Source organism: Carcharodon carcharias, chromosome 25 (genome assembly GCF_017639515.1).
Source record: "Carcharodon carcharias isolate sCarCar2 chromosome 25, sCarCar2.pri, whole genome shotgun sequence".
Classification (NCBI taxonomy): domain Eukaryota; kingdom Metazoa; phylum Chordata; class Chondrichthyes; order Lamniformes; family Lamnidae; genus Carcharodon; species Carcharodon carcharias.
In genome coordinates this window covers 24,758,437-24,784,294 of record NC_054491.1, presented here as the reverse complement: position 1 = coordinate 24,784,294, position 25,858 = coordinate 24,758,437, and the positions used below count along the sequence as shown (strand labels likewise).

Genomic DNA, 25,858 nt, shown 5'->3' with positions numbered 1-25,858 from the left:
TGGGAGGCCGGTGGCCGCAGCGGTCAGCACCATGGGAGCACAGAGGAGGTCAGCCATCCAGTGGAAGAGGATGAATTCTCTCATCCTTTCTGCCAGGGTAAGTCAAGCACCTCATCACTCTCAACTCTCACACTCACAAACCCATCACACATCCACAGGGGTCTCACACCTCAAGGGACAACACCACTAGCTCTCACACGCACCCTCACGTCTCCATCAGGCTCATATCCTCTGGAGCTTGCATCCTGATCCTGTCCATGGCTCCTCTCACCACTCAAACGTTCCACATAGTGCCGTGTGTCCTGCTCACACTCTCTCCATCTGTTTTCATGCAGGAGAAGCTGGCTCACAATAGCAGGGACAGGTCCAGACCAGGTATGGAGTGGTCCACATTAGGCCCCTCACTCACTTTGAGGAGAGTGCCATCGTGCTGACTACTGAGGACGTGGACCGTGCCTGTGGCGATGGTGAGTTTGGCGACAAACACCCACGTGAGGATCCACATATTCACAGGGAGCTCTTCCAAGTGACCGACGCCCACAGCCTAACAGTCCACTCAGCTCCATCCACATCTTCACCTCCAGCCAAGAGGACATCCCCTCCAATGAAGACCTGGAAATAAGCAGCCTGGAAGACCCGTCACAGTGCTTACCCACACCCTGCACCAGTGCAGAGACACACCTCGGTGGGACCTAGAACTAGAGCAGGCTCGGGCTCACTATCTGTGGTCACCACATGGACGCATGTCTGAAGCAGGAGGAGGCAGGTTCAGCCAAGCTCCCTGGCACTCGGAGGACTGCTGGGGAAGAGGCATCTGTGAGGTCTGAGTCAGATGATGAGCTTCTGGAATAAGCCTTCCAACTCATCGTGGAGAGTCAGTAGAAGGTGGGGGAAAATCATGCAGAGCTTTGGAAGCCCTCAACAGAGTGGCACATGAGTAGGAGGAATGTATCTGCCTGCTCTCTGAAGAAGTGCTGTCTACATGTGCATGTAAGGGGGTCTCCATGGGAAGGATGGCAGATGCCATGGAGTCTCTGGCCCAGCAGGACGTGGAGATGCGCACAGACCTGCTCTTCGTCGCGGTAGCCATGGGTGAGTTTCTGCAGTGGCAACACTAGAGGGAAATAGGGCACCTTGACATCCCTCCAGTTGGTCCTTCACTCCAAGGAGTCAGGCGAGGGCCCTCGGGCACCAGTAGGGAGAAGGAGCAGCAGTTGGTCAGCCCTGGGTCATCCACTCAGGAATCTGAGGTTGCCTGTTCCCTCAAAGTCCCCTTTGTCTGTGACCCCCCCTCAACTTCATCCTCTGTCACCACAGAGGGAGCAGCTGGCCCTCAGGAGGATAGCCAAAGGGCTCTCCAGAGGGTGCATGAAGTCATCAGAGGCAACAGGACCAACAGGTTCTCTCCACCCCTCCTCCGGATGCCAGGGCAGCAACTAGAAGAAGTGGTAGGCCTAGAAAAGTTAAGAATTTCTGATCAGAAGTGGTTGCATGGGTGAACACGTTTTGCCATTTTCTGATCTGAAAATATATTCACTTTTACTGAGTAATGTATAATGGTGTCTTTCAGCTTCATTAATATCCCCCCCACCCCCAATAGCATTCAGATGCATGCAGCTGGAACATGAGTGATTCTGGAGGGAGAAGAGTGTTGTGTTTGTGTGTGTGTGTGTGTGTGTGTGTGCCAGGGGCTGTCAAAACCTCATGCAAGCTTTCTCCCATGCACGCGGAGCCTTCATCCATCACTCTCACCTCACTGTCCCAAGCATCTTCAATGCTGCCTGCTGGGCTTCTCTTTCAGTTCTCCATCTGAGCTGACCTGCATCTCCGCCCAGCCACTGACCACACTCCCATGTAGCACCTGTGCCCATCCAGCACAAGGCTCCGCTCACTTTCCACTTGGCAAACATGGTTGTGGTAAGGTTCTTGATTAGCTACCCCATCATTTCCCCTCCCCCAGTAACCCATGTCCTTTCCTCCATCACTATGGACCCCTTTGGTATCACCTTCCACCTCCCCACTCTCACCTACCAACCCAAACTCTTGCCATTCCAGGATGTCCAGGTGAACATGCATGTTCCGTACCTCCCTCATCCACATCGACCTTCCCAACATCCTCCTTCTCACCCCCAGGGCCCATGTCTGCCTCTGTATCCCCACCAACCACCCTCGCCACCCCTTCTCCCTTTACCGATGCACCCTGACCCTCCAACCCTACCGGCTCCCTCTGCCCCTCTTACACTCACCATTCCTTTCTACCAAGCCCACCCTCAGTTCGCTCCCCAGGAAGCAGTCATTGACTGCACAGATCCCTCCCTTGCATGTTCACCTGGAAATACCCTCCCCCTACAACTCTTTCCTCCACCCTTACTCCATCCTCCCCCTGGCCACCTTCCCCTCTCCGAGCTCCCTTCTCCTCCTGGACACCTTCCCTCTCCAAATTCCCTCCACCCCACCCAGCACCTTCCCCCCTATTGAACTCACTCTTTTACACCTTCCTGCACCCTTACACCTACCTGCCCACTTGCAGCATTCTGCACCATTACACCCTCCTGCCCCCATATTCCTTCCCCCCTCCCCGACACTTTCGACTTCCCGTCCCCACCCAACCTCACCCATCTCGACACTTTTTTGTTCCCCCCCCCCAACCTCACCCACCCCCTGACACCTTTGTTTCCTCCCTCTGTCACCTTTGCCCCCCACCCCAACCTCACTGCACACCCCCCCAAAACCCCTTTCTCTTCCACTCACACCTCGAGCTTCCTCTTCTCCACTTTCGCCAATCATCTGTAGCAGCCCATTGCAAAGACCATGATGTTCTAAAGCAGGCCTGAAGCATCAACAGACACCTCCCACTTTCTGAGAGCTGCTTCGCGGTGGAGCCATGTGCATGAGGATCCAGCCAGCATGCGATACACGTACGATCCAGGGTCCGGTAACTGTAGGACTTCAGCATCATCTTCTACTCGGATATCTGCAATTTGAGCAAGACCCTAACGCTAAGTCCCAACTTCTGCACATCACACTTATCCAGATGTGTTCTGGGCTAGCATGTTTTCCCACCAGGATAATGGTAAATTGGGTGTGGGGGGACGATTCCGGTCCGGCCTTAGTTTGCATCCCATTAGTGGGATGCAAATCGTGTTCACACCGGCTTCCAGCGGGATTGGCGTTCCACCATGGCAGACACCATCGGATGATCCCGCTGTGATTTCATGCCAGTGCAAAACTGATTTCTGCCCCTCACACGAATTCTCCATCCCCCAACCGACGCCTCCCCCACCATAATGCCTGCCACCAACGGCACTGGACGATTCCACCCAAGTCTCTCGTAGAATTGCTTCATATATCTCCCTGAGAGTGTTGGACAGGAAAAACCCTGACAAACTCTGGCTTCAAAATAACATGTTAGAGCACTGCGCTACTGCTCCATGGATGGTTAGCACATGGATTTGTGCCTGGTATCTGCAGTGCTGGAGAGGAAGAAAACATGGCCTACAGCAATTCAGGAAGGCATGGAGTCCTCATAGTCTATTCTTCAGTGTTTTCTGGATGCCGCTGACAGCTGACACTGCCTGATGCATTGGAGTAGGTCGTCTGTGTAGCATTTTAGCTGGGGCACAATAGGAGACAACTCAAGCAGATGAGAATTGTAACTGTGAAACTTACATTTTATTTAAACTCTTCAAAATTTGAACTTCTGTATGTTCTCAGATGGAGAAGAACTCTCGGAAAAGAATCTATTTCCAGGACGGAGAAAGGAGAATTATCGACAACAAAACTGAGTACACTAGTCGGATCAAGGTAGTTGGGAACTACACTCTGACCATTGACCATGTTCAGCTCGGAGATGAGCGGACATTTTTGTGCCAAGTTGGTGCTGGTCCAGCAGGCAGTGGTGAAGCCACAACGGAGCTGAAGGTTTATGGTAAGGTTTCTTCTGTGCAAAAATCTTTTAGAATTATAGAATGATACAATGCAGAAGGCCATTCGGTCTATCGTGCCCATACCTGGTCATTGAAAGCTATCCAATTAGCCCACACCCTCTGCTTTATCCCAGTAGCCCTGTATTTTTTTCCTTTAACATATTTATCCCTTTTGAAAGTTATTACTGAATCTACCACCCTTTCAGGTAGCACATTGCAAGATCCCAACAACTCACTGTTTACATTGCTTTTTCCCTCACATTATCTCTGATTCTTTCTGTGACTGCGATGTCTTCTATTTTGACCAGTCACTTGACACAGGTTGACTTCACCTCTGCATATTGCATTGCAGGAGCCGGTTGGGCAGAGACAGATAAGAGCAGAGCTTTAGATTTGTGTACATTCTTTAAAGCGCCCTTGCTTGTCTGTGTTTACCAATCTCTCTTTTTTGGCAGATGCTCCAGAAGTGCCTGAGATAACTCCAAGTGATGCAATCATATCAGTAATGGAGACAACGCCAGCAAAAGTAAGAAAAGCTAAATGGCTGACACTCTGTTGTCTCACTTATATACTTGGGAAATGGTTTATTGTGTAAAGGAATTGTGGAGTTTCACAGATGCCTTCCAGTTAAAAATATACAGCTCAAATTGGTTGAACATTAACTGTTTATTGATAACACATAACTATGTACACATATAAAGGGTATAGCCCAAGCTATGAGCTAACTCCTCGCTTGTTTCTACACAGGTCCCTGTCCAGTCCACAACTGACTCTATCTCAGGTCATGTGTCTTTTTACATCACACAGTGGCCGATATTGTTTCCCAGTCCTACATTAACTCTTGCTATGCCAGATACCATTATACTACACACCACCCCCCCTCCAAAATCTTTATCCAACATATTTACATTATGATCATGCTTACCCAACATATTCACATTATAATCGTGTTACCCCTTCTCCCCACCTCAAGTCTCTGACTTTACAGATTCAGACAGTCTGGAGGCTTGACCATTCTCCTTCTGGTCACATTTGGAGGAGTGGTGGTCTCTGTTGATTGGGGCAATCTTTGTTGATTCAGAGTTTGTGTAGTCTGTGTTTCTGGCACTTGTTTCTCTTCTTCTGATATGCTTTTTCTGCTCCTTGGAGTTGAACTTCTCTTTGTCAACTCCCATCTGCTGTGGTTGGGGACCACCGGCATGGTGTTCACTCCATTCATTTGTGGCACAAACCTGGTTTTTCTTTCTCCGTGTGGTCCGCTGTGATCTTTGTGGGAATTGAAGGTGTTGCCCCTGTCGTTTGGATGTTCCTCATCAGTGGGCTCATCTTGTAGTTTGGTTTTTATCAAGACAATGTATTCTTCCGTGTGTTTCTGTGCCTCACTGAGGTATGCTCTGGTGAGCTGATGGTCACTCTCCTTGCTCCAGCACCATCTTGCAGCTTGCATATTGCGGGGTTGGGGTGTGCTGGAGGTTGCAGTGTTTGTGCTGTAGTGTTTACAGGTAATGTGACAGCAACTGTTGGAGCCTGGGGTTGGGGCTCATTCTTCCGCTGTTGGTCATTTTCCTGGTGTCTTCCACTCAAGGTACAGTGGTATTTATCTAAAGGTTTGGCTGGAAAGCCTGCAAAGACATTGGACAAACCAGCTCTGAAGAGTAAAGACAATTCAAAGCTGAAGTCCCAGTCGAGAGTCACTTTACTGGTGGACCTCTTGGAAACTCACAGTTCCACGTAGTTGATAACAGAGGTTGTCTTGACATCTTCTGCCATTTTAAGAAGGTTCAGGGCAACACAGGCATCTCTGCTCAAGAGAGAAAAGGATTGATTTCAGATGATGTGCATGCCTGACTATCTGCTTATCACCAAACCTTAGTGGTTCTAGAACCATGGCAATGACTGGAAGTCAGATTCCTCCAGGCCCGTAGAGTGGTGTGTCTGCTGTGCATAGCCAGAGGTGTCTCAGCCAAGGCTCCTTATCGAAGAGGACCATAACACTGGTTCCCGTATCCAATTTGAAGTTGGTGATGTGACCGTTTACTGAGATTCCACATTCCAAAAAGAGAATCCAGGTTCCTTGACCTCGCACAAGAAGCATGGTTGGGTCTCTTCCTGGTGTGGCACCTCAATCTCATGAATTGTCTTGGGATCCTCGGCACATCTGGTGTTTTAGTTTTGCGTAGCTTTCCGAAGAGTCCCAGTAACTCTTTTGAGTACAAACATGTTTCCATCTGTCATTTCAGATGAAGTTACATTGTTTCCCATTGTGAGATTTGAACTCTTGATCTTGGGGTTACAAACCCAGTACCATAACCACTTGGCTACTTAGGCCAAGCCAAGAGTCCCAGTAACTCTTTCGAGTATAAACCCGTTTCCATCTGTTTCAGATGAAGTTACATTGTTTCATAGTTTGCCATTGTGAGATTTGAACTCTTGATAATCTTTTAAATGAAAACCAAATCAACAAAATTGGGATAAATCAGGCACAGCCCCTAATTCAGGTCAGCTGTAAAACCAAGAACAAAGTTTAAAGGAAACTTACAAACTTTAAATCAAAATGTGATTAAAGGGGTCAACAAAACACCCCAGTTCCCGCGGTGCCCACCGAGCACGGAAGGCCTCGAGAGTGCCAGCAGACACCGCGTGCTCCTTCTCCAGGGACATCCGGCAGCGAACGTAGCCGCGGAAGAGGGACAAACAATCGGGCGGGACTCCCCCGTCGATCGCCCGCTGCCTGGACCTGTTAATGGCCAACTTGGCCAGGCCCAGGAGCAGGTTCACGAGGAGGTCCTCCTCCTTCCCGACCCCCTTCCGCACCGGGTGCCCATAGATCAGGAGCGTGGGGCTGAAGTGCAAACAAAACATCAATAAAAGGTTTTTCAAATAACTAAAAAGGGAGTGCAGCCTACAACACCCTATGTATACATGGTCCACGGACTCCACAAGACCGCAAAAAGGGCATGTGTCCTGAGAGTCCGTGAACCTATGCATCCTCTTATTATAAGGGACTGCCGCATGCAACACCCTCCAACCCAGGTCCCCGATAGAAAGGGGGAGGACACCTCCGTAGAGGGCCTCCCATCGAGGGCCTCCGCCGCCGGACGGCAATAAGGCACGCCAGGGCGTGTCCGGTCGACGGACAAGGGCGAGAAAATGGAAGGTGTGCAGCAGCAGTCCATACAAAAAGCCCCTCTTTGCCGTGCCAAAAGGCACAGAGGGCATGTCCCCGAGGCGGCTCATATTGCGGGGCACCAGCACCCGAGGGAGGGTTCGGGGCTTGGGGCCAATGTGGAATTCCGTCCGAACAGGGGAACGCTCAGACGGAAGACCACCGCGCACCTGGGCCACCTCAAGACCCAAAATAACGTCGGGTCCGAGCACGACCGTTCTCAGGTCTTGGATGGCATCGGCTGCGACCTGGACACTCACAGACGCGCGTCGCGCCAACTCCTGCGGGAGCATCCAGCCCAGTCCTCCGCCACCCAGCACGTCCCCGATCCTGGTCACCCCTGCGGCCACAGCCCTCCTCTCCGCCAACCACTGAAAAGGACGGAGGGGCGGATTCCTGAGCAGCGGCTCTCTGACGATAGCCGCTACTCCTGACGGGGGAGAGCTGCGTCGCGAGGCGACCACTTTCCAGACTTTGATCAGGTCCTGGTAAAAGACGGGCAACGCCTGCAAGGAGCCACCGAGGCCCAGCTGTTCTATAAACAGGAGCTGCACGTCATAATTCAGGCCGTGCACCTGACGGAAGAAATACGTCATCAGGGCACACCATCTAGGAGGAGGCTCAACGTAGAGGTATCGCTGCAGGGTCTGAAGGCGGAAAGTCGCCACCTGTGTGCGTAGGCACACTAGCGCCTGACCACCCTCCCTAAGCGGGAGACTCAGAACCTCGGCAGCGACCCAGTGCAATCTTTTGTCCCAGAAGAAGTCGACTAACAATCTCTGGATTCTTGTGACAAAGTCCGGGGGAGGGGTCAAAGTGACCAGCCGATACCACAACATGGCGGCGATCAGCTGGTTTATGACCAGAACTCGACCCCGGTAAGATAGCACTCGGAGCAGTCCTGTCCAGCGCCGCAGGCGAGCGGTGACTTTCGTCTCCAGTTCCTGCCAGTTTGCCGGCCAGGATTCCTCAGCGGGGCAGAGATGGACCCCCAGGTAGAGGAGGCTGGTCCTGCTCCAGGTGAAAGGCCTGAGCTCCTCGGGTAGGGGATCCATCTGCCACTGACCGACCAGGAGTCCAGAACATTTACCCCAGTTGATCCTGGCAGAAGAAGCGGCAGAGTAGACCTCCTGGCACTCGCGCATCCTCCGCAGGTCAGCCGGGTCACTAAACATAAGGAGCACGTCATCGGCGTAAGCCGAAAGGACCACCCCGATGCCCGGCCCGCGCAGAACCAATCCCGACAACCTCCTCCGCAAGAGGCGCAGGAAAGGCTCCACGCAAATAGAATACAACTGGCCAGACAGGGGGCAGCCCTGACGTACCCCTCTCCCAAAGCGAAGGGGCGCCGTCAGGGACCCGTTAACCTTCACTAGACACTCCGCGGCAGTGTACAGAAGTCGGATCCGGGTGACAAAATGCGTCCCGAACCCGAAAGCTCGCAGAGTTCCGAGTAAGTATTCGTGATCCACCCTGTCGAACGCCTTCTCCTGATCGAGAGACAGGAAGGCGCTCGACAGACCAGCCCTCTGGGAATGGTGGATGATGTCCCGGACCAGATGGATGTTATCATAAATGGTTCGGTCCGGGACGGTGTAGGACTGGTCAGGATGGATCATGTGGTCCAGCACGGTGCCGAGCCGAGAAGACATGGCTTGGGCGAAGATTTTGTAGTCCGTGCTGAGGAGGGAGACCGGGCGCCAGTTTTGAAGAAGGCGGAGATCCCCCTTCTTCGGTAGCAGGGCAATCACGGCCCTGCGCCACGAAAGGGGCATCTCCCCGGTAGCAATGCTCTCCCCCAGGACCCCCGCGAAGTCGCTCCCCAAGACGTCCCAGAACGCCCTGAAGAACTCCACGGTCAGCCCGTCTAGTCCCGGGGTTTTGCCCCTAGAAAGACCGTCGAGTGCGCCGGTCAGCTCCCCCAGACTTATAGGGGAGTCGAGCTTTCCGGCGCACTCCGGGCCGACCTGCGGCAGGTCCTCCCACAAAACTCTGCAAGCTTCCTCACTGGACGGATCCGGAGAGAAAAGGGCAGTGTAGTAATCTCGGGCAATGGCCCTGATGCCCTCCGGATCCGAGACAAGTGATCCGTCGTCGGCCAGCAGCGTAAAGAGCTGCTTACGGACCCCGTGCCTTTTTTCCAGTGAGTAGAAGAAGGGAGAGCCACGGTCCATCTCCTTAAGGAAACAGATCCGCGACCTCACGAACGCGCCCCGAGACCCGACCAGTTGCAGGTCCCGCAGCGCGCCCTTCTTCTCATCATACACCGACCGCAGGGCCGGGTCCGCGTCGGGCTGACGGAGACGTGCCTCCAGGTCGAGCACCTCCTTCTCCAACTCCTCGACCCTGGATTTGCGTCTCTTTGTCGACCCCTTCGCGTACTCTTGACAGAAAACTCGGACGTGAGTCTTGCCCACGTCCCACCATAGCCTCAAGGAGGGGAAGCCTCCCCGCTTCCTTCTCCAGCCGGCCCAGAAGCGACGGAACGAGTCCAGGAACCGCTGGTCTTCCAACAACAGGTTATTAAAATGCCAGTACGCGGACCCCGTCCGAGCGCAGAACGAAGTGAGCTCCGCCCACACCAGACGGTGGTCCGTGCACGGAACCTGCTGTATAGAAGCAGCCGGAACGCAGGACACGTACGCCTTCGAAACGTAAAGGCGGTCGAGTCTGGACGCTCCGACTCCAGGTGACACAAAGGTGAACACGCTGGAGTCAGGATGGAGATTTCGCCAGACGTCCACTAAGTCGAAGGACCTGACCAGGTCCCGCAACTTACTCACACCTCGCGTGCAGTGCGGGGTACCGTGACGGTCCCGGACCCCGAGGGTGCAATTGAAATCCCCCCCGAGGACGATGCACTCGCCAGCGTCGATGGAGCCGAGATGAGTGGACACTTCTTCAAAGAAGCTCGCTTGCTGCTGCGTGCCCAGGGGAGCGTACACATTCACAAAATGAAGCACCGCCCCCCCCAGACGCACAGTCAGGTGCAGCAACCGGCCTGGCACCGGCTCCTTGACCCCCAAGATCTCCGGCTGAAAATGCGGGGCCAACAAGATAGCCACCCCGCCAGAATTGGAGGCTAGGTGACTCATGTAGACCCCCCCTCGCCACTCCAGGAGCCACGTGGCTTCGTCTCCCGGAACGGTATGGGTTTCTTGCAGGAAGCACAACGCATACTTCCCGTCCCTGAGGACCGAGAAGTTCTGGAACCTGCGCTGTGCGGCCCTGCTGCCGCGGATGTTGAGGCTGGCTATAGTCGTCTTCATTGTCAAAGGTACATCAAATCTTCACCTTAAGTCATTAAAAAGAAGAAGAGGACTTTTTAGTCCTTCCTCTCCTTCAGGAGCCCAGCGAGAAACGTTTGGACCCTCCGCCGCGCGTTCCTATCCAACTCAGGAGACTTGAGAGCCTCGCGAGTGGACCAGAACACCAGCGGAAAAGAATGCCACCGGTCCAAGGCCAACTGAACCCTGTCTCGGCGACCGCGATGACTCGCCAAAAAGTCCCGGAGTTCCCTTGGGGGGATGAGGGGGGAGTCAGTGGAGGGCACCAGGGGATCCACCGCCTCGCTTGAGAGCGACTCAGCGTAATCTCCAGCGCTCACCACGGACACCCCGTCCTCCTCCAGGTCGTCGCCTCCAGCTTCCGACCCCTCCCCCGCATTGAGTACGGGGGCTGATTCGGAGCTGCCAGCTGGCCCCACCTGTACCTCGATCCCACCCCCAGGATCAAGGCCAGAGGGGTCCTCTCTGGTCTCCTCTAAACGTTTTGGGTCAGAGGGCAGCGGCAGTTCTGATGCCCGCTCTCCTCCCGGCACCGGGTCGTCCGGGGAGCTCAGGACAAGCTCCTGACCCAAAACTAGGACGCCCGGTGCGAAGGTTTGGGAGGGAGCGGGAAGGCCTTCCTTTTCGCCGCCACCCAATGACCCGTTGACATTTTTTAAATTTTGAAAGTTGCAGTCCCCCGATGAGCCAGAAGGTACCTCGGGGGTATCGAGGGTCTCTGAGTCGGGCACCACCTCAAGGGAGGTGCCTTCAGTGACCCCCGAGGGGCCCTGTTCAGGGGACTGCAGCAGGTTGACAGGGGTAATAGTGGTGGGAGTCGGTGCAGGGGTTTTGAGTTCCCCCAGAGGACAGGGCGAGATTTTACTTGGTGGAGACGCCACCACCTCTTCATCGGGGGAAGGGACACACCCAACTTCTTCAGTTTGGGCATCACCCACCTCCTCCTCCGAAGCGTGACGTCTCTTCCGGGTCAGGCTGGGGGCTAGGGAGACCTCCATTTCCGAGGCCCCCTCCTCCTTGTCCAGCCCTCCCGGACACTCCACCCTCTGGGTTTTGGGTGTTAGATACCCCGGCTCGGGGTCCCGCGTCCCTTCCCCGCCGGCCCCGGGAGCACGCGCAGGGACGACGCCGGGCCCAGCACTCGGCGCCTTAGCACCCACGGGCCCGGGAGCACACGCGGACACGACGCCGGGGCCGGATGTTGTCTTTTCCCCCGAGCCGGTGCTTGCAGGTGTTTGGGGGTTTTGGGGCGTTTCAGGGGCCGCCTCCAGGTTGCGGGTCTTCCTCTGCGCCTTCTTACGGCGTGGGGGCTCTCCCCCCGCCTCACCGGCAGCCGAGATGGCAGTGGCCGCCGGCGTCGCTTCCCCTTGCGGGGAGGGAGATGGAGTGGTGGCGGGGGGAGGAGGGGCGGTGCCAGCCGTGGCCGCTTGGGTGGGGCTCGTAGCCTTGGAGGCGGGGCAGTTCTTCCTCACGTGCCCCGCCTCCTTACAAGCATGGCACCGCACGCCCTCCACGGTCCAGAAGACCCGATAGGCGGTCCCCTCAAAATTGATAACGAAGGCCCCCTCCAGGCACTCCTCCTGGGCCAAGCGGACAAATACCTGGCGCCGGAAGGAGTACACATGGCGGAGGGCCGAGTCTTTGAGGCCGAGCGGGATTGGTGCAACCCCCGACCTGACCTCCCCCAATTTATTAAGGTGGGGGAGGAGGAGCTCACTCGATAGAAAAGGCGGGATGTTCGAAATAATAATTCTCTGGGCGGTGGCCTCAAGGGGGTCCACCGCCAGAAAAGTCCCGCCCACAGTGAGTCCTTTTTGCAGGGCGAGGTGCACCGCCCGCTCGGACCTCAAGAAGAATATGGCCTTCCCATACATTTTAGAGGCCGCGACAATGGCTGAGGGGCCGACGACCCCAGCCATAGCCTTTACGCAGGCCTCTATTGTCATTTCAGGGTGAGCATAGCTCTTTACCCCAAGGGCCCTGGTCAGGAGGCGGAAAGGTGACAGGGCAGCGGGAGCAGCTGGAGCCGCAGAAGCAACCACCCCCGCATAAGTTTTCTTTTTTTGAGGCCCTGCCACCGGTGACAAAACCGCCTCCACATTAGCCCTCGAGGGCCCGGCCACAGGTGATGGTGAATTGGCCTTAGGGCCAGAGCCACGCCCACCCCGGGAAGGATTGGCCATTTTGTTTTTTTCTTTTTATTTTTTTTTAGAAATATAGGGAGGAAAGGGGGTGGGGGAGAGAGGTAGAAACAACCTCCCCTCTTTTAGGCAGGAGAGGAGAGGAGGGAGAGGAGTAAAAGACAGGGAGGCACAGGAGGGAAAGAGGTAAATGTCCTGGTGGGTGTCCTCGATGGTGGATGGACGGTGGGTGGGGGCCTGATGTTCTTCAGGCAGGGGGAGGCGATGTCTTCACCAGCTATTGCTGGCCTTACTGGGAAAAGGGCTGGGTTGGGGGGAGGGGTGGCAGAAAGATGGTTTCAGCACACACACACACCCTCCCTCTCTTCCTTCCCCAACTCCTCTGGCAGTCTTCTTGCCTCCCCCTACAAAAACACAGTCCTTAATTGCCCCCACCTTAAACAAAAATACACAGTTCAGACACCCACCTAGGATGTTGTTTTTTAACTCAGTCCTGGCCTCCTGGCCTTCCTGTCCTGTAGCAACAGTAGCAACTGTTCTCTTCTCTCCCTCTCTCTCCTTTGGCAGCACTGGAGGAGCAGCAGCAGAAGCAGCAGCAGCACACAGCAGAAGCAACAACCCCAAAGGCAGCAGCAGAAACAGTTGAAACACTGAGGAGCAGCAACACCAACACCACACACCTTCTCTCCTCAGTATCAGGAAACCAACTGAATCCACAATTACCTCCACGAGATCGTTAGGAAAATGAACTCTTGATAATCTTTTAAATGAAAACCAAATCAACAAAATTGGGATAAATCAGGCACAGCCCCTAATTCAGGTCAGCTGTAAAACCAAGGACAAAGTTTAAAGGAAACTTACAAACTTTAAATCAAAATGTGATTAAAGGGGTCAACAAAACACCCCAGTCCCCGCGGTGCCCACCGAGCACGGAAGGCCTCGAGAGTGCCATCAGACACCGCGTGCTCCTTCTCCAGGGACATCCGGCAGCGAACGTAGCCGCGGAAGAGGGACAAACAATCGGGCGGGACTCCCCCGTCGATCGCCCGCTGCCTGGACCTGTTAATGGCCAACTTGGCCAGGCCCAGGAGCAGGTTCACGAGGAGGTCCTCCTCCTTCCCGACCCCCTTCCGCACCGGGTGCCCATAGATCAGGAGCGTGGGGCTGAAGTGCAAACAAAACATCAATAAAAGGTTTTTCAAATAACTAAAAAGGGAGTGCAGCCTACAACACCCTATGTATACATGGTCCACGGACTCCACAAGACCGCAAAAAGGGCATGTGTCCTGAGAGTCCGTGAACCTATGCATCCTCTTATTATAAGGGACTGCTGCATGCAACACCCTCCAACCCAGGTCCCCGATAGAAAGGGGGAGGACACCTCCGTAGAGGGCCTCCCATCGAGGGCCCCGCCGCCGGACGGCAACAAGGCACGCAGGGCGTGTCCAGTCGACGGACAAGGGCGAGAAAATGGAAGGTGTGCAGCAGCAGTCCGTACAAAAAGCCCCTCTTTGCCGTGCCAAAAGGCACAGAGGGCATGTCCCCGAGGCGGCTCATATTGCGGGGCACCAGCACCCGAGGGAGGGTTCGGGGCTTGGGGCCAATGTGGAATTCCGTCCGAAAAGGGGAATGCTCAGATGGAAGACAACCGCGCACCTGGGCCACCTCAAGACCCACAATAACGTCGGGTCCGAGCACGACCGTTCTCAGGTCTTGGATGGCATCGGCTGCGACCTGGACACTCACAGACGCGCGTCGCGCCAACTCCTGCGGGAGCATCCAGCCCAGTCCTCCGCCACCCAGCACGTCCCCGATCCTGGTCACCCCTGCGGCCACAGCCCTCCTCTCCGCCAACCACTGAAAAGGACGGAGGGGCGGATTCCTGAGCAGCGGCTCTCTGACGATAGCCGCTACTCCTGACGGAGGAGAGCTGCGTCGCGAGGCGACCACTTTCCAGACTTTGATCAGGTCCTGGTAAAAGACGGGCAACGCCTGCAAGGAGCCACCGAGGCCCAGCTGTTCTATAAACAGGAGCTGCACGTCATAATTTAGGCCGTGCACCTGACGGAAGAAATACGTCATCAGGGCACACCATCTAGGAGGAGGCTCAACGTAGAGGTATCGCTGCAGGGTCTGAAGGCGGAAAGTCGCCACCTGTGTGCGTAGGCACACTAGCGCCTGACCACCCTCCCTAAGCGGGGGACTCAGAACCTCGGCAGCGACCCAGTGCAATCTTGAAGTTACATTGTTTCATAGTTTGCCATTGTGAGATTTGAACTCTTGATACTCTTTTGAGTAAAGAGTTATTGTTACTGCTGTGAGTCCTTGTTGTGTGGGGCATGGTGTAACTCTTTCGAGTACAAACACATTTCCATCTGTTTCAGATGAAGTTACATTATTTCATAGTTTGCCATTGTGAGATTTGAACTCTTGATAATCTTTTAAATGAAAACCAAATCAACAAAATTGGGATAAATCAGGCACAGCCCCTAATTCAGGTCAGCTGTAAAACCAAGAACAAAGTTTTAAAGGAAACTTACAAACTTTAAATCAAAATGTGATTAAAGGGGTCAACAAAACACCCCAGTCCCCGCGGTGCCCACCGAGCACGGAAGGCCTCGAGAGTGCCAGCAGACACCGCGTGCTCCTTCTCCAGGGACATCCGGCAGCGAACGTAGCCGCGGAAGAGGGACAAACAATCGGGCGGGACTCCCCCGTCGATCGCCCGCTGCCTGGACCTGTTAATGGCCAACTTGGCCAGGCCCAGGAGCAGGTTCACGAGGAGGTCCTCCTCCTTCCCGACCCCCTTCCGCACCGGGTGCCCATAGATCAGGAGCGTGGGGCTGAAGTGCAAACAAAACATCAATAAAAGGTTTTTCAAATAACTAAAAAGGGAGTGCAGCCTACAACACCCTATGTATACATGGTCCACGGACTCCACAAGACCGCAAAAAGGGCACGTGTCCTGAGAGTCCGCGAACCAATGCATCCTCTTATTATAAGGGACTGCTGCATGCAACACCCTCCAACCCAGGTCTCCGATAGAAAGGGGGAGGACACCTCCGTAGAGGGCCTCCCATCGGGGGCTTCCGCCGCCGGACGGCAACAAGGCACGCCAGGGCGTGTCCGGTCGACGGACAAGGGCGAGAAAATGGAAGGTGTGCAGCAGCAGTCCGTACAAAAAGCTCCTCTTTGCCGTGCCAAAAGGCACAGAGGGCATGTCCCCGAGGCGGCTCATATTGCGGGGCACCAGCACCCGAGGGAGGGTTCGGGGCTTGGGGCCAATGTGGAATTCCGTCCGAACAGGGGAACGCTCAGACGGAAGACCACCGCGCACCTGGGCCACCTCAAGACCCAAAATAACGTCGGGTCCGAGCACGACCGTTCTCAGGTCTTGGATGGCATCGGCTGCGACCTGGACACTCACAGACGCGCGTCGCGCCAACTCCTGTGGGAGCATCCAGCCCAGTCCTCCGCCACCCAGCACGTCCCCGATCCTGGTCACCCCTGCGGCCACAGCCCTCCTCTCCGCCAACCACTGAAAAGGACGGAGGGGCGGATTCCTGAGCAGCGGCTCTCTGACGATAGCCGCTACTCCTGACGGGGGAGAGCTGCGTCGCGAGGCGACCACTTTCCAGACTTTGATCAGGTCCTGGTAAAAGACGGGCAACGCCTGCAAGGAGCCACCGAGGCCCAGCTGTTCTATAAACAGGAGCTGCACGTCATAATTCAGGCCGTGCACCTGACGGAAGAAATACGTCATCAGGGCACACCATCTAGGAGGAGGCTCGACGTAGAGGTATCGCTGCAGGGTCTGAAGGCGGAAAGTCGCCACCTGTGTGCGTAGGCACACTAGCGCCTGACCACCCTCCCTAAGCGGGAGACTCAGAACCTCGGCAGCGACCCAGTGCAATCTTTTGTCCCAGAAGAAGTCGACTAACAATCTCTGGATTCTTGTGACAAAGTCCGGGGGAGGGGTCAAAGTGACCAGCCGATACCACAACATGGCGGCGATCAGCTGGTTTATGACCAGAACTCGACCCCGGTAAGATAGCACTCGGAGCAGTCCTGTCCAGCGCCGCAGGCGAGCGGTGACTTTCGTCTCCAGTTCCTGCCAGTTTGCCGGCCAGGATTCCTCAGCGGGGCAGAGATGGACCCCCAGGTAGAGGAGGCTGGTCCTGCTCCAGGTGAAAGGCCTGAGCTCCTCGGGTAGGGGATCCATCTGCCACTGACCGACCAGGAGTCCAGAACACTTACCCCAGTTGATCCTGGCAGAAGAAGCGGCAGAGTAGACCTCCTGGCACTCGCGCATCCTCCGCAGGTCAGCCGGGTCACTAAACATAAGGAGCACGTCATCGGCGTAAGCCGAAAGGACCACCCCGATGCCCGGCCCGCGCAGAACCAATCCCGACAACCTCCTCCGCAAGAGGCGCAGGAAAGGCTCCACGCAAATAGAATACAACTGGCCAGACAGGGGGCAGCCCTGACGTACCCCTCTCCCAAAGCGAAGGGGCGCCGTCAGGGACCCGTTAACCTTCACTAGACACTCCGCGGCAGTGTACAGAAGTCGGATCCGGGCGACAAAATGCGTCCCGAACCCGAAAGCTCGCAGAGTTCCGAGTAAGTATTCGTGATCCACCCTGTCGAACGCCTTCTCCTGATCGAGAGACAGGAAGGCGCTCGACAGACCAGCCCTCTGGGAATGGTGGATGATGTCCCGGACCAGATGGATGTTATCATAAATGGTTCGGTCCGGGACGGTGTAGGACTGGTCAGGGTGGATCATGTGGTCCAGCACGGTGCCGAGCCGAGAAGACATGGCTCGGGCGAAGATTTTGTAGTCCGTGCTGAGGAGGGAGACCGGGCGCCAGTTTTGAAGAAGGCGGAGATCCCCCTTCTTCGGTAGCAGGGCAATCACGGCCCTGCGCCACGAAAGGGGCATCTCCCCGGTAGCAATGCTCTCCCCCAGGACCCCCGCGAAGTCGCTCCCCAAGACGTCCCAGAACGCCCTGAAGAACTCCACGGTCAGCCCGTCTAGTCCCGGGGTTTTGCCCCTAGAAAGACCGTCGAGTGCGCCGGTCAGCTCCCCCAGACTTATAGGGGAGTCGAGCTTTCCGGCGCACTCCGGGCCGACCTGCGGCAGGTCCTCCCACAAAACTCTGCAAGCTTCCTCACTGGACGGATCCGGAGAGAAAAGGGCAGTGTAGTAATCTCGGGCAATGGCCCTGATGCCCTCCGGATCCGAGACAAGTGATCCGTCGTCGGCCAGCAGCGTAAAGAGCTGCTTACGGACCCCGTGCCTTTTTTCCAGTGAGTAGAAGAAGGGAGAGCCACGGTCCATCTCCTTAAGGAAACAGATCCGCGACCTCACGAACGCGCCCCGAGACCCGACCAGTTGCAGGTCCCGCAGCGCGCCCTTCTTCTCATCGTACACCGACCGCAGGGCCGGGTCCGCGTCGGGCTGACGGAGACGTGCCTCCAGGTCCAGCACCTCCTTCTCCAACTCCTCGACCCTGGATTTGCGTCTCTTTGTCGACCCCTTCGCGTACTCTTGACAGAAAACTCGGACGTGAGTCTTGCCCACGTCCCACCATAGCCTCAAGGAGGGGAAGCCTCCCCGCTTCCTTCTCCAGCCGGCCCAGAAGCGACGGAACGAGTCCAGGAACCGCTGGTCTTCTAACAACAGGTTATTAAAATGCCAGTACGTGGACCCCGTCCGAGCGCAGAACGAAGTGAGCTCCGCCCACACCAGACGGTGGTCCGTGCACGGAACCTGCTGTATAGAAGCAGCCGGAACGCAGGACACGTACGCCTTCGAAAAGTAAAGGCGGTCGAGTCTGGACGCTCCGACTCCAGGTGACACAAAGGTGAACACGCTGGAGTCAGGATGGAGATTTCGCCAGACGTCCACTAAGTCGAAGGACCTGACCAGGTCCCGCAACTTACTCACACCTCGCGTGCAGTGCGGGGTACCGTGACGGTCCCGGACCCCGAGGGTGCAATTGAAATCCCCCCCGAGGACGATGCACTCGCCAGCGTCGATGGAGCCGAGATGAGTGGACACTTCTTCAAAGAAGCTCGCTTGCTGCTGCGTGCCCAGGGGAGCGTACACATTCACAAAGTGAAGCACCGCCCCCCCCAGACGCACAGTCAGGTGCAGCAACCGGCCTGGCACTGGCTCCTTGACCCCCAAGATCTCCGGCTGAAAATGCGGGGCCAACAAGATAGCCACCCCGCCAGAATTGGAGGCTAGGTGACTCATGTAGACCCCCCCTCGCCACTCCAGGAGCCACGTGGCTTCGTCTCCCGGAACGGTATGGGTTTCTTGCAGGAAGCACAACGCATACTTCCCGTCCCTGAGGACCGAGAAGTTCTGGAACCTGCGCTGTGCGGCCCTTGAACTCTTGATAATCTTTTAAATGAAAACCAAATCAACAAAATTGGGATAAATCAGGCACAGCCCCTAATTCAGGTCAGCTGTAAAACCAAGAACAAAGTTTAAAGGAAACTTACAAACTTTAAATCAAAATGTGATTAAAGGGGTCAACAAAACACCCCAGTCCCCGCGGTGCCCACCGAGCACGGAAGGCCTCGAGAGTGCCAGCAGACACCGCGTGCTCCTTCTCCAGGGACATCCGGCAGCGAACGTAGCCGCGGAAGAGGGACAAACAATCGGGCGGGACTCCCCCGTCGATCGCCCGCTGCCTGGACCTGTTAATGGCCAACTTGGCCAGGCCCAGGAGCAGGTTCACGAGGAGGTCCTCCTCCTTCCCGACCCCCTTCCGCACCGGGTGCCCATAGATCAGGAGCGTGGGGCTGAAGTGCAAACAAAACATCAATAAAAGGTTTTTCAAATAACTAAAAAGGGAGTGCAGCCTACAACACCCTATGTATACATGGTCCACGGACTCCACAAGACCGCAAAAAGGGCACGTGTCCTGAGAGTCCGCGAACCAATGCATCCTCTTATTATAAGGGACTGCTGCATGCAACACCCTCCAACCCAGGTCTCCGATAGAAAGGGGGAGGACACCTCCGTAGAGGGCCTCCCATCGGGGGCTTCCGCCGCCGGACGGCAACAAGGCACGCCAGGGCGTGTCCGGTCGACGGACAAGGGCGAGAAAATGGAAGGTGTGCAGCAGCAGTCCGTACAAAAAGCTCCTCTTTGCCGTGCCAAAAGGCACAGAGGGCATGTCCCCGAGGCGGCTCATATTGCGGGGCACCAGCACCCGAGGGAGGGTTCGGGGCTTGGGGCCAATGTGGAATTCCGTCCGAACAGGGGAACGCTCAGACGGAAGACCACCGCGCACCTGGGCCACCTCAAGACCCAAAATAACGTCGGGTCCGAGCACGACCGTTCTCAGGTCTTGGATGGCATCGGCTGCGACCTGGACACTCACAGACGCGCGTCGCGCCAACTCCTGCGGGAGCATCCAGCCCAGTCCTCCGCCACCCAGCACGTCCCCGATCCTGGTCACCCCTGCGGCCACAGCCCTCCTCTCCGCCAACCACTGAAAAGGACGGAGGGGCGGATTCCTGAGCAGCGGCTCTCTGACGATAGCCGCTACTCCTGACGGGGGAGAGCTGCGTCGCGAGGCGACCACTTTCCAGACTTTGATCAGGTCCTGGTAAAAGACGGGCAACGCCTGCAAGGAGCCACCGAGGCCCAGCTGTTCTATAAACAGGAGCTGCACGTCATAATTCAGGCCGTGCACCTGACGGAAGAAATACGTCATCAGGGCACACCATCTAGGAGGAGGCTCAACGTAGAGGTATCGCTGCAGGGTCTGAAGGCGGAAAGTCGCCACCTGTGTGCGTAGGCACACTAGCGCCTGACCACCCTCCCTAAGCGGGAGACTCAGAACCTCGGCAGCGACCCAGTGCAATCTTTTGTCCCAGAAGAAGTCGACTAACAATCTCTGGATTCTTGTGACAAAGTCCGGGGGAGGGGTCAAAGTGACCAGCCGATACCACAACATGGCGGCGATCAGCTGGTTTATGACCAGAACTCGACCCCGGTAAGATAGCACTCGGAGCAGTCCTGTCCAGCGCCGCAGGCGAGCGGTGACTTTCGTCTCCAGTTCCTGCCAGTTTGCCGGCCAGGATTCCTCAGCGGGGCAGAGATGGACCCCCAGGTAGAGGAGGCTGGTCCTGCTCCAGGTGAAAGGCCTGAGCTCCTCGGGTAGGGGATCCATCTGCCACTGACCGACCAGGAGTCCAGAACACTTACCCCAGTTGATCCTGGCAGAAGAAGCGGCAGAGTAGACCTCCTGGCACTCGCGCATCCTCCGCAGGTCAGCCGGGTCACTAAACATAAGGAGCACGTCATCGGCGTAAGCCGAAAGGACCACCCCGATGCCCGGCCCGCGCAGAACCAATCCCGACAACCTCCTCCGCAAGAGGCGCAGGAAAGGCTCCACGCAAATAGAATACAACTGGCCAGACAGGGGGCAGCCCTGACGTACCCCTCTCCCAAAGCGAAGGGGCGCCGTCAGGGACCCGTTAACCTTCACTAGACACTCCGCGGCAGTGTACAGAAGTCGGATCCGGGCGACAAAATGCGTCCCGAACCCGAAAGCTCGCAGAGTTCCGAGTAAGTATTCGTGATCCACCCTGTCGAACGCCTTCTCCTGATCGAGAGACAGGAAGGCGCTCGACAGACCAGCCCTCTGGGAAAGGTGGATGATGTCCCGGACCAGATGGATGTTATCATAAATGGTTCGGTCCGGGACGGTGTAGGACTGGTCAGGGTGGATCATGTGGTCCAGCACGGTGCCGAGCCGAGAAGACATGGCTCGGGCGAAGATTTTGTAGTCCGTGCTGAGGAGGGAGACCGGGCGCCAGTTTTTAAGAAGGCGGAGATCCCCCTTCTTCGGTAGCAGGGCAATCACGGCCCTGCGCCACGAAAGGGGCATCTCCCCGGTAGCAATGCTCTCCCCCAGGACCCCCGCGAAGTCGCTCCCCAAGACGTCCCAGAACGCCCTGAAGAACTCCACGGTCAGCCCGTCTAGTCCCGGGGTTTTGCCCCTAGAAAGACCGTCGAGTGCGCCGGTCAGCTCCCCCAGACTTATAGGGGAGTCGAGCTTTCCGGCGCACTCCGGGCCGACCTGTGGCAGGTCCTCCCACAAAACTCTGCAAGCTTCCTCACTGGACGGATCCGGAGAGAACAGGGCAGTGTAGTAATCTCGGGCAATGGCCCTGATGCCCTCCGGATCCGAGACAAGTGATCCGTCGTCGGCCAGCAGCGTAAAGAGCTGCTTACGGACCCCGTGCCTTTTTTCCAGTGAGTAGAAGAAGGGAGAGCCACGGTCCATCTCCTTAAGGAAACAGATCCGCGACCTCACGAACGCGCCCCGAGACCCGACCAGTTGCAGGTCCCGCAGCGCGCCCTTCTTCTCATCGTACACCGACCGCAGGGCCGGGTCTGCGTCGGGCTGACGGAGACGTGCCTCCAGGTCGAGCACCTCCTTCTCCAACTCCTCGACCCTGGATTTGCGTCTCTTTGTCGACCCCTTCGCGTACTCTTGACAGAAAACTCGGACGTGAGTCTTGCCCACGTCCCACCATAGCCTCAAGGAGGGGAAGCCTCCCCGCTTCCTTCTCCAGCCGGCCCAGAAGCGACGGAACGAGTCCAGGAACCGCTGGTCTTCCAACAACAGGTTATTAATATGCCAGTACGCGGACCCCGTCCGAGCGCAGAACGAAGTGAGCTCCGCCCACACCAGACGGTGGTCCGTGCACGGAACCTGCTGTATAGAAGCAGCCGGAACGCAGGACACGTACGCCTTCGAAACGTAAAGGCGGTCGAGTCTGGACGCTCCGACTCCAGGTGACACAAAGGTGAACACGCTGGAGTCAGGATGGAGATTTCGCCAGACGTCCACTAAGTCGAAGGACCTGACCAGGTCCCGCAACTTACTCACACCTCGCGTGCAGTGCGGGGTACCGTGACGGTCCCGGACCCCGAGGGTGCAATTGAAATCCCCCCCGAGGACGATGCACTCGCCAGCGTCGATGGAGCCGAGATGAGTGGACACTTCTTCAAAGAAGCTCGCTTGCTGCTGCGTGCCCAGGGGAGCGTACACATTCACAAAATGAAGCACCGCCCCCCCCAGACGCACAGTCAGGTGCAGCAACCGGCCTGGCACCGGCTCCTTGACCCCCAAGATCTCCGGCTGAAAATGCGGGGCCAACAAGATAGCCACCCCGCCAGAATTGGAGGCTAGGTGACTCATGTAGACCCCCCCTCGCCACTCCAGGAGCCACGTGGCTTCGTCTCCCGGAACGGTATGGGTTTCTTGCAGGAAGCACAACGCGTACTTCCCGTCCCTGAGGACCGAGAAGTTCTGGAACCTGCGCTGTGCGGCCCTGCTGCCGCGGATGTTGAGGCTGGCTATAGTCGTCTTCATTGTCAAAGGTACATCAAACCTTCACCTTAAGTCATTTAAAAGAAGAAGAGGACTTTTTAGTCCTTCCTCTCCTTCAGGAGCCCAGCGAGAAACGTTTGGACCCTCCGCCGCGCGTTCCTATCCAACTCAGGAGACTTGAGAGCCTCGCGAGTGGACCAGAACACCAGCGGAAAAGAATGCCACCGGTCCAAGGCCAACTGAACCCTGTCTCGACGACCGCGATGACTCGCCAAAAAGTCCCGGAGTTCCCTTGGGGGGATGAGGGGGGAGTCGGTGGAGGGCACCAGGGGATCCACCGCCTCGCTTGAGAGCGACTCAGCGTAATCTCCAGCGCTCACCACGGACACCCCGTCCTCCTCCAGGTCGTCGCCTCCAGCTTCCGACCCCTCCCCCGCATTGAGTACGGGGGCTGATTCGGAGCTGCCAGCTGGCCCCACCTGTACCTCGATCCCACCCCCAGGATCAAGGCCAGAGGAGTCCTCTCTGGTCTCCTCTAAACGTTTTGGGTCAGAGGGCAGCGGCAGTTCTGATGCCCGCTCTCCTCCCAGCACCGGGTCGTCCGGGGAGCTCAGGACAAGCTCCTGACCCAAAACTAGGACGCCCGGTGCTAAGGTTTGGGAGGGAGCGGGAAGGCCTTCCTTTTTGCCGCCACCCAATGACCTGTTGACATTTTTTAAATTTTGCAAGTTACAGTCCCCCGACGAGCCAGAAGGTACCTCGGGGGTATCGAGGGTCTCTGAGTCGGGCACCACCTCAAGGGAGGTGCCTTCAGTGACCCCCGAGGGGCCCTGTTCAGGGGACTGCAGCAGGTTGACAGGGGTAACAGTGCTGGGAGTCGTTGCAGGTGTTTTGAGTTCCCCCAGAGGACAGGGTGAGATTTTACTTGGCGGAGACGCCACCACCTCTTCATCGGGGGAAGGGACACACCCAACTTCTTCAGTTTGGGCATCACCCACCTCCTCCTCCGAAGCGTGACGTCTCTTCCGGGTCAGGCTGGGGGCTAGGGAGACCTCCATTTCCGAGGCCCCCTCCTCCTTGTCCAGCCCTCCCGGACACTCCACCCTCTGGGTTTTGGGTGTCAGATACCCCGGCTCGGGGTCCCGCGTCTTTTCCCCGCTGGCCCCGGGAGCACGCGCAGAAACGACGCCGGGCCCAGCACTCGGCGCCTTAGCACCCACGGGCCCGGGAGCACACGCGGACACGACGCCGGGGCCGGATGATGTCTTTTCCCCCGAGCCGGTGCTTGCAGGTGTTTGGGGGTTTTGGGGCGTTTCAGGGGCCGCCTCCAGGTTGCGGGTCTTCCTCCGCGCCTTCTTACGCCGCGGGGGTTCTCCCCCCGCCTCACCGGCAGCCGAGATGGCAGTGGCCGCCGGCGTCGCTTCCCCTTGCGGGGAGGGAGATGGAGTGGTGGCGGGGGGAGGAGGGGCGGTGCCAGCCGTGGCCGCTTGGGTGGGGCTCGTAGCCTTGGAGGCGGGGCAGTTCTTCCTCACGTGCCCCGCCTCCTTACAAGCATGGCACCGCACGCCCTCCACGGTCCAGAAGACCCGATAGGCGGTCCCCTCAAAATTGATAACAAAGGCCCCCTCCAGGCACTCCTCCTGGGCCAAGCGGACAAATACCTGGCGCCGGAAGGAGTACACATGGCGGAGGGCCGAGTCTTTGAGGCCGAGCGGGATTGGTGCAACCCCCGACCTGACCTCCCCCAATTTATTAAGGTGGGGGAGGAGGAGCTCACTGGATAGAAAAGGCGGGATGTTCGAAATAATAATTCTCTGGGCGGTGGCCTCAAGGGGGTCCACCGCCAGAAAAGTCCCGCCCACAGTGAGTCCTTTTTGCAGGGCGAGGTGCACCGCCCGCTCGGACCTCAAGAAGAATATGGCCTTCCCATACATTTTAGAGGCCGCGACAATGGCTGAGGGGCCGACGACCCCAGCCATAGCCTTTACGCAGGCCTCTATTGTCATTTCAGGGTGAGCATAGCTCTTTACCCCAAGGGCCCTGGTCAGGAGGCGGAAAGGTGACAGGGCAGCGGGAGCAGCTGGAGCCGCAGAAGCAACCACCCCCGCATAAGTTTTCTTTTTTTGAGGCCCTGCCACCGGTGACAAAACCGCCTCCACATTAGCCCTCGAGGGCCCGGCCACAGGTGATGGTGAATTGGCCTTAGGGCCAGAGCCACGCCCACCCCGGGAAGGATTGGCCATTTTGTTTTTTTCTTTGTATATTTTTTTTTAGAAATATAGGGAGGAAAGGGAGTGGGGGAGAGAGGTAGAAACAACCTCCCCTCTTTTAGGCAGGAGAGGAGAGGAGGGAGAGGAGTAAAAGACAGGGAGGCACAGGAGGGAAAGAGGTAAATGTCCTGGTGGGTGTCCTCGATGGTGGATGGACGGTGGGTGGGGGCCTGATGTTCTTCAGGCAGGGGGAGGCGATGTCTTCACCAGCTATTGCTGGCCTTACTGGGAAAAGGGCTGGGTTGAGGGGAGGGGTGGCAGAAAGATGGTTTCAGCACACACACACACCCTCCCTCTCTTCCTTCCCCAACTCCTCTGGCATTCTTCTTGCCTCCCCCTACAAAAACACAGTCCTTAATTGCCCCCACCTTAAACAAAAATACACAGTTCAGACACCCACCTAGGATGTTGTTTTTTAACTCAGTCCTGGCCTCCTGGCCTTCCTGTCCTGTAGCAACAGTAGCAACTGTTCTCTTCTCTCCCTCTCTCTCCTTTGGCAGCACTGGAGGAGCAGCAGCAGAAGCAGCAGCAGCACACAGCAGAAGCAACAACCCCAAAGGCAGCAGCAGAAACAGTTGAAACACTGAGGAGCAGCAACACCAACACCACACACCTTCTCTCCTCAGTATCAGGAAACCAACTGAATCCACAATTACCTCCACGAGATCGTTAAGAAAATGAACTCTTGATCTGGGGGTTAC

At 56.7% G+C, this 25,858-nt stretch overlaps 1 protein-coding gene across 6 annotated transcripts in view; it reads left to right on the top strand.

Moving 5' to 3' along the window:
* Nucleotides 1–25,858, top strand: part of LOC121269544 (basal cell adhesion molecule-like) — a 265,738-nt gene that overhangs the window by 198,645 nt on the left and 41,235 nt on the right. For all 6 annotated transcript variants that reach the window (XM_041174218.1, XM_041174220.1, XM_041174219.1 and 3 more), the window contains 2 exons: nt 3,715–3,928; nt 4,382–4,452. In XM_041174218.1, the coding sequence (XP_041030152.1) occupies nt 3,715–3,928; nt 4,382–4,452 (285 nt within the window). The remainder of the gene's footprint in view (nt 1–3,714; nt 3,929–4,381; nt 4,453–25,858) is intronic.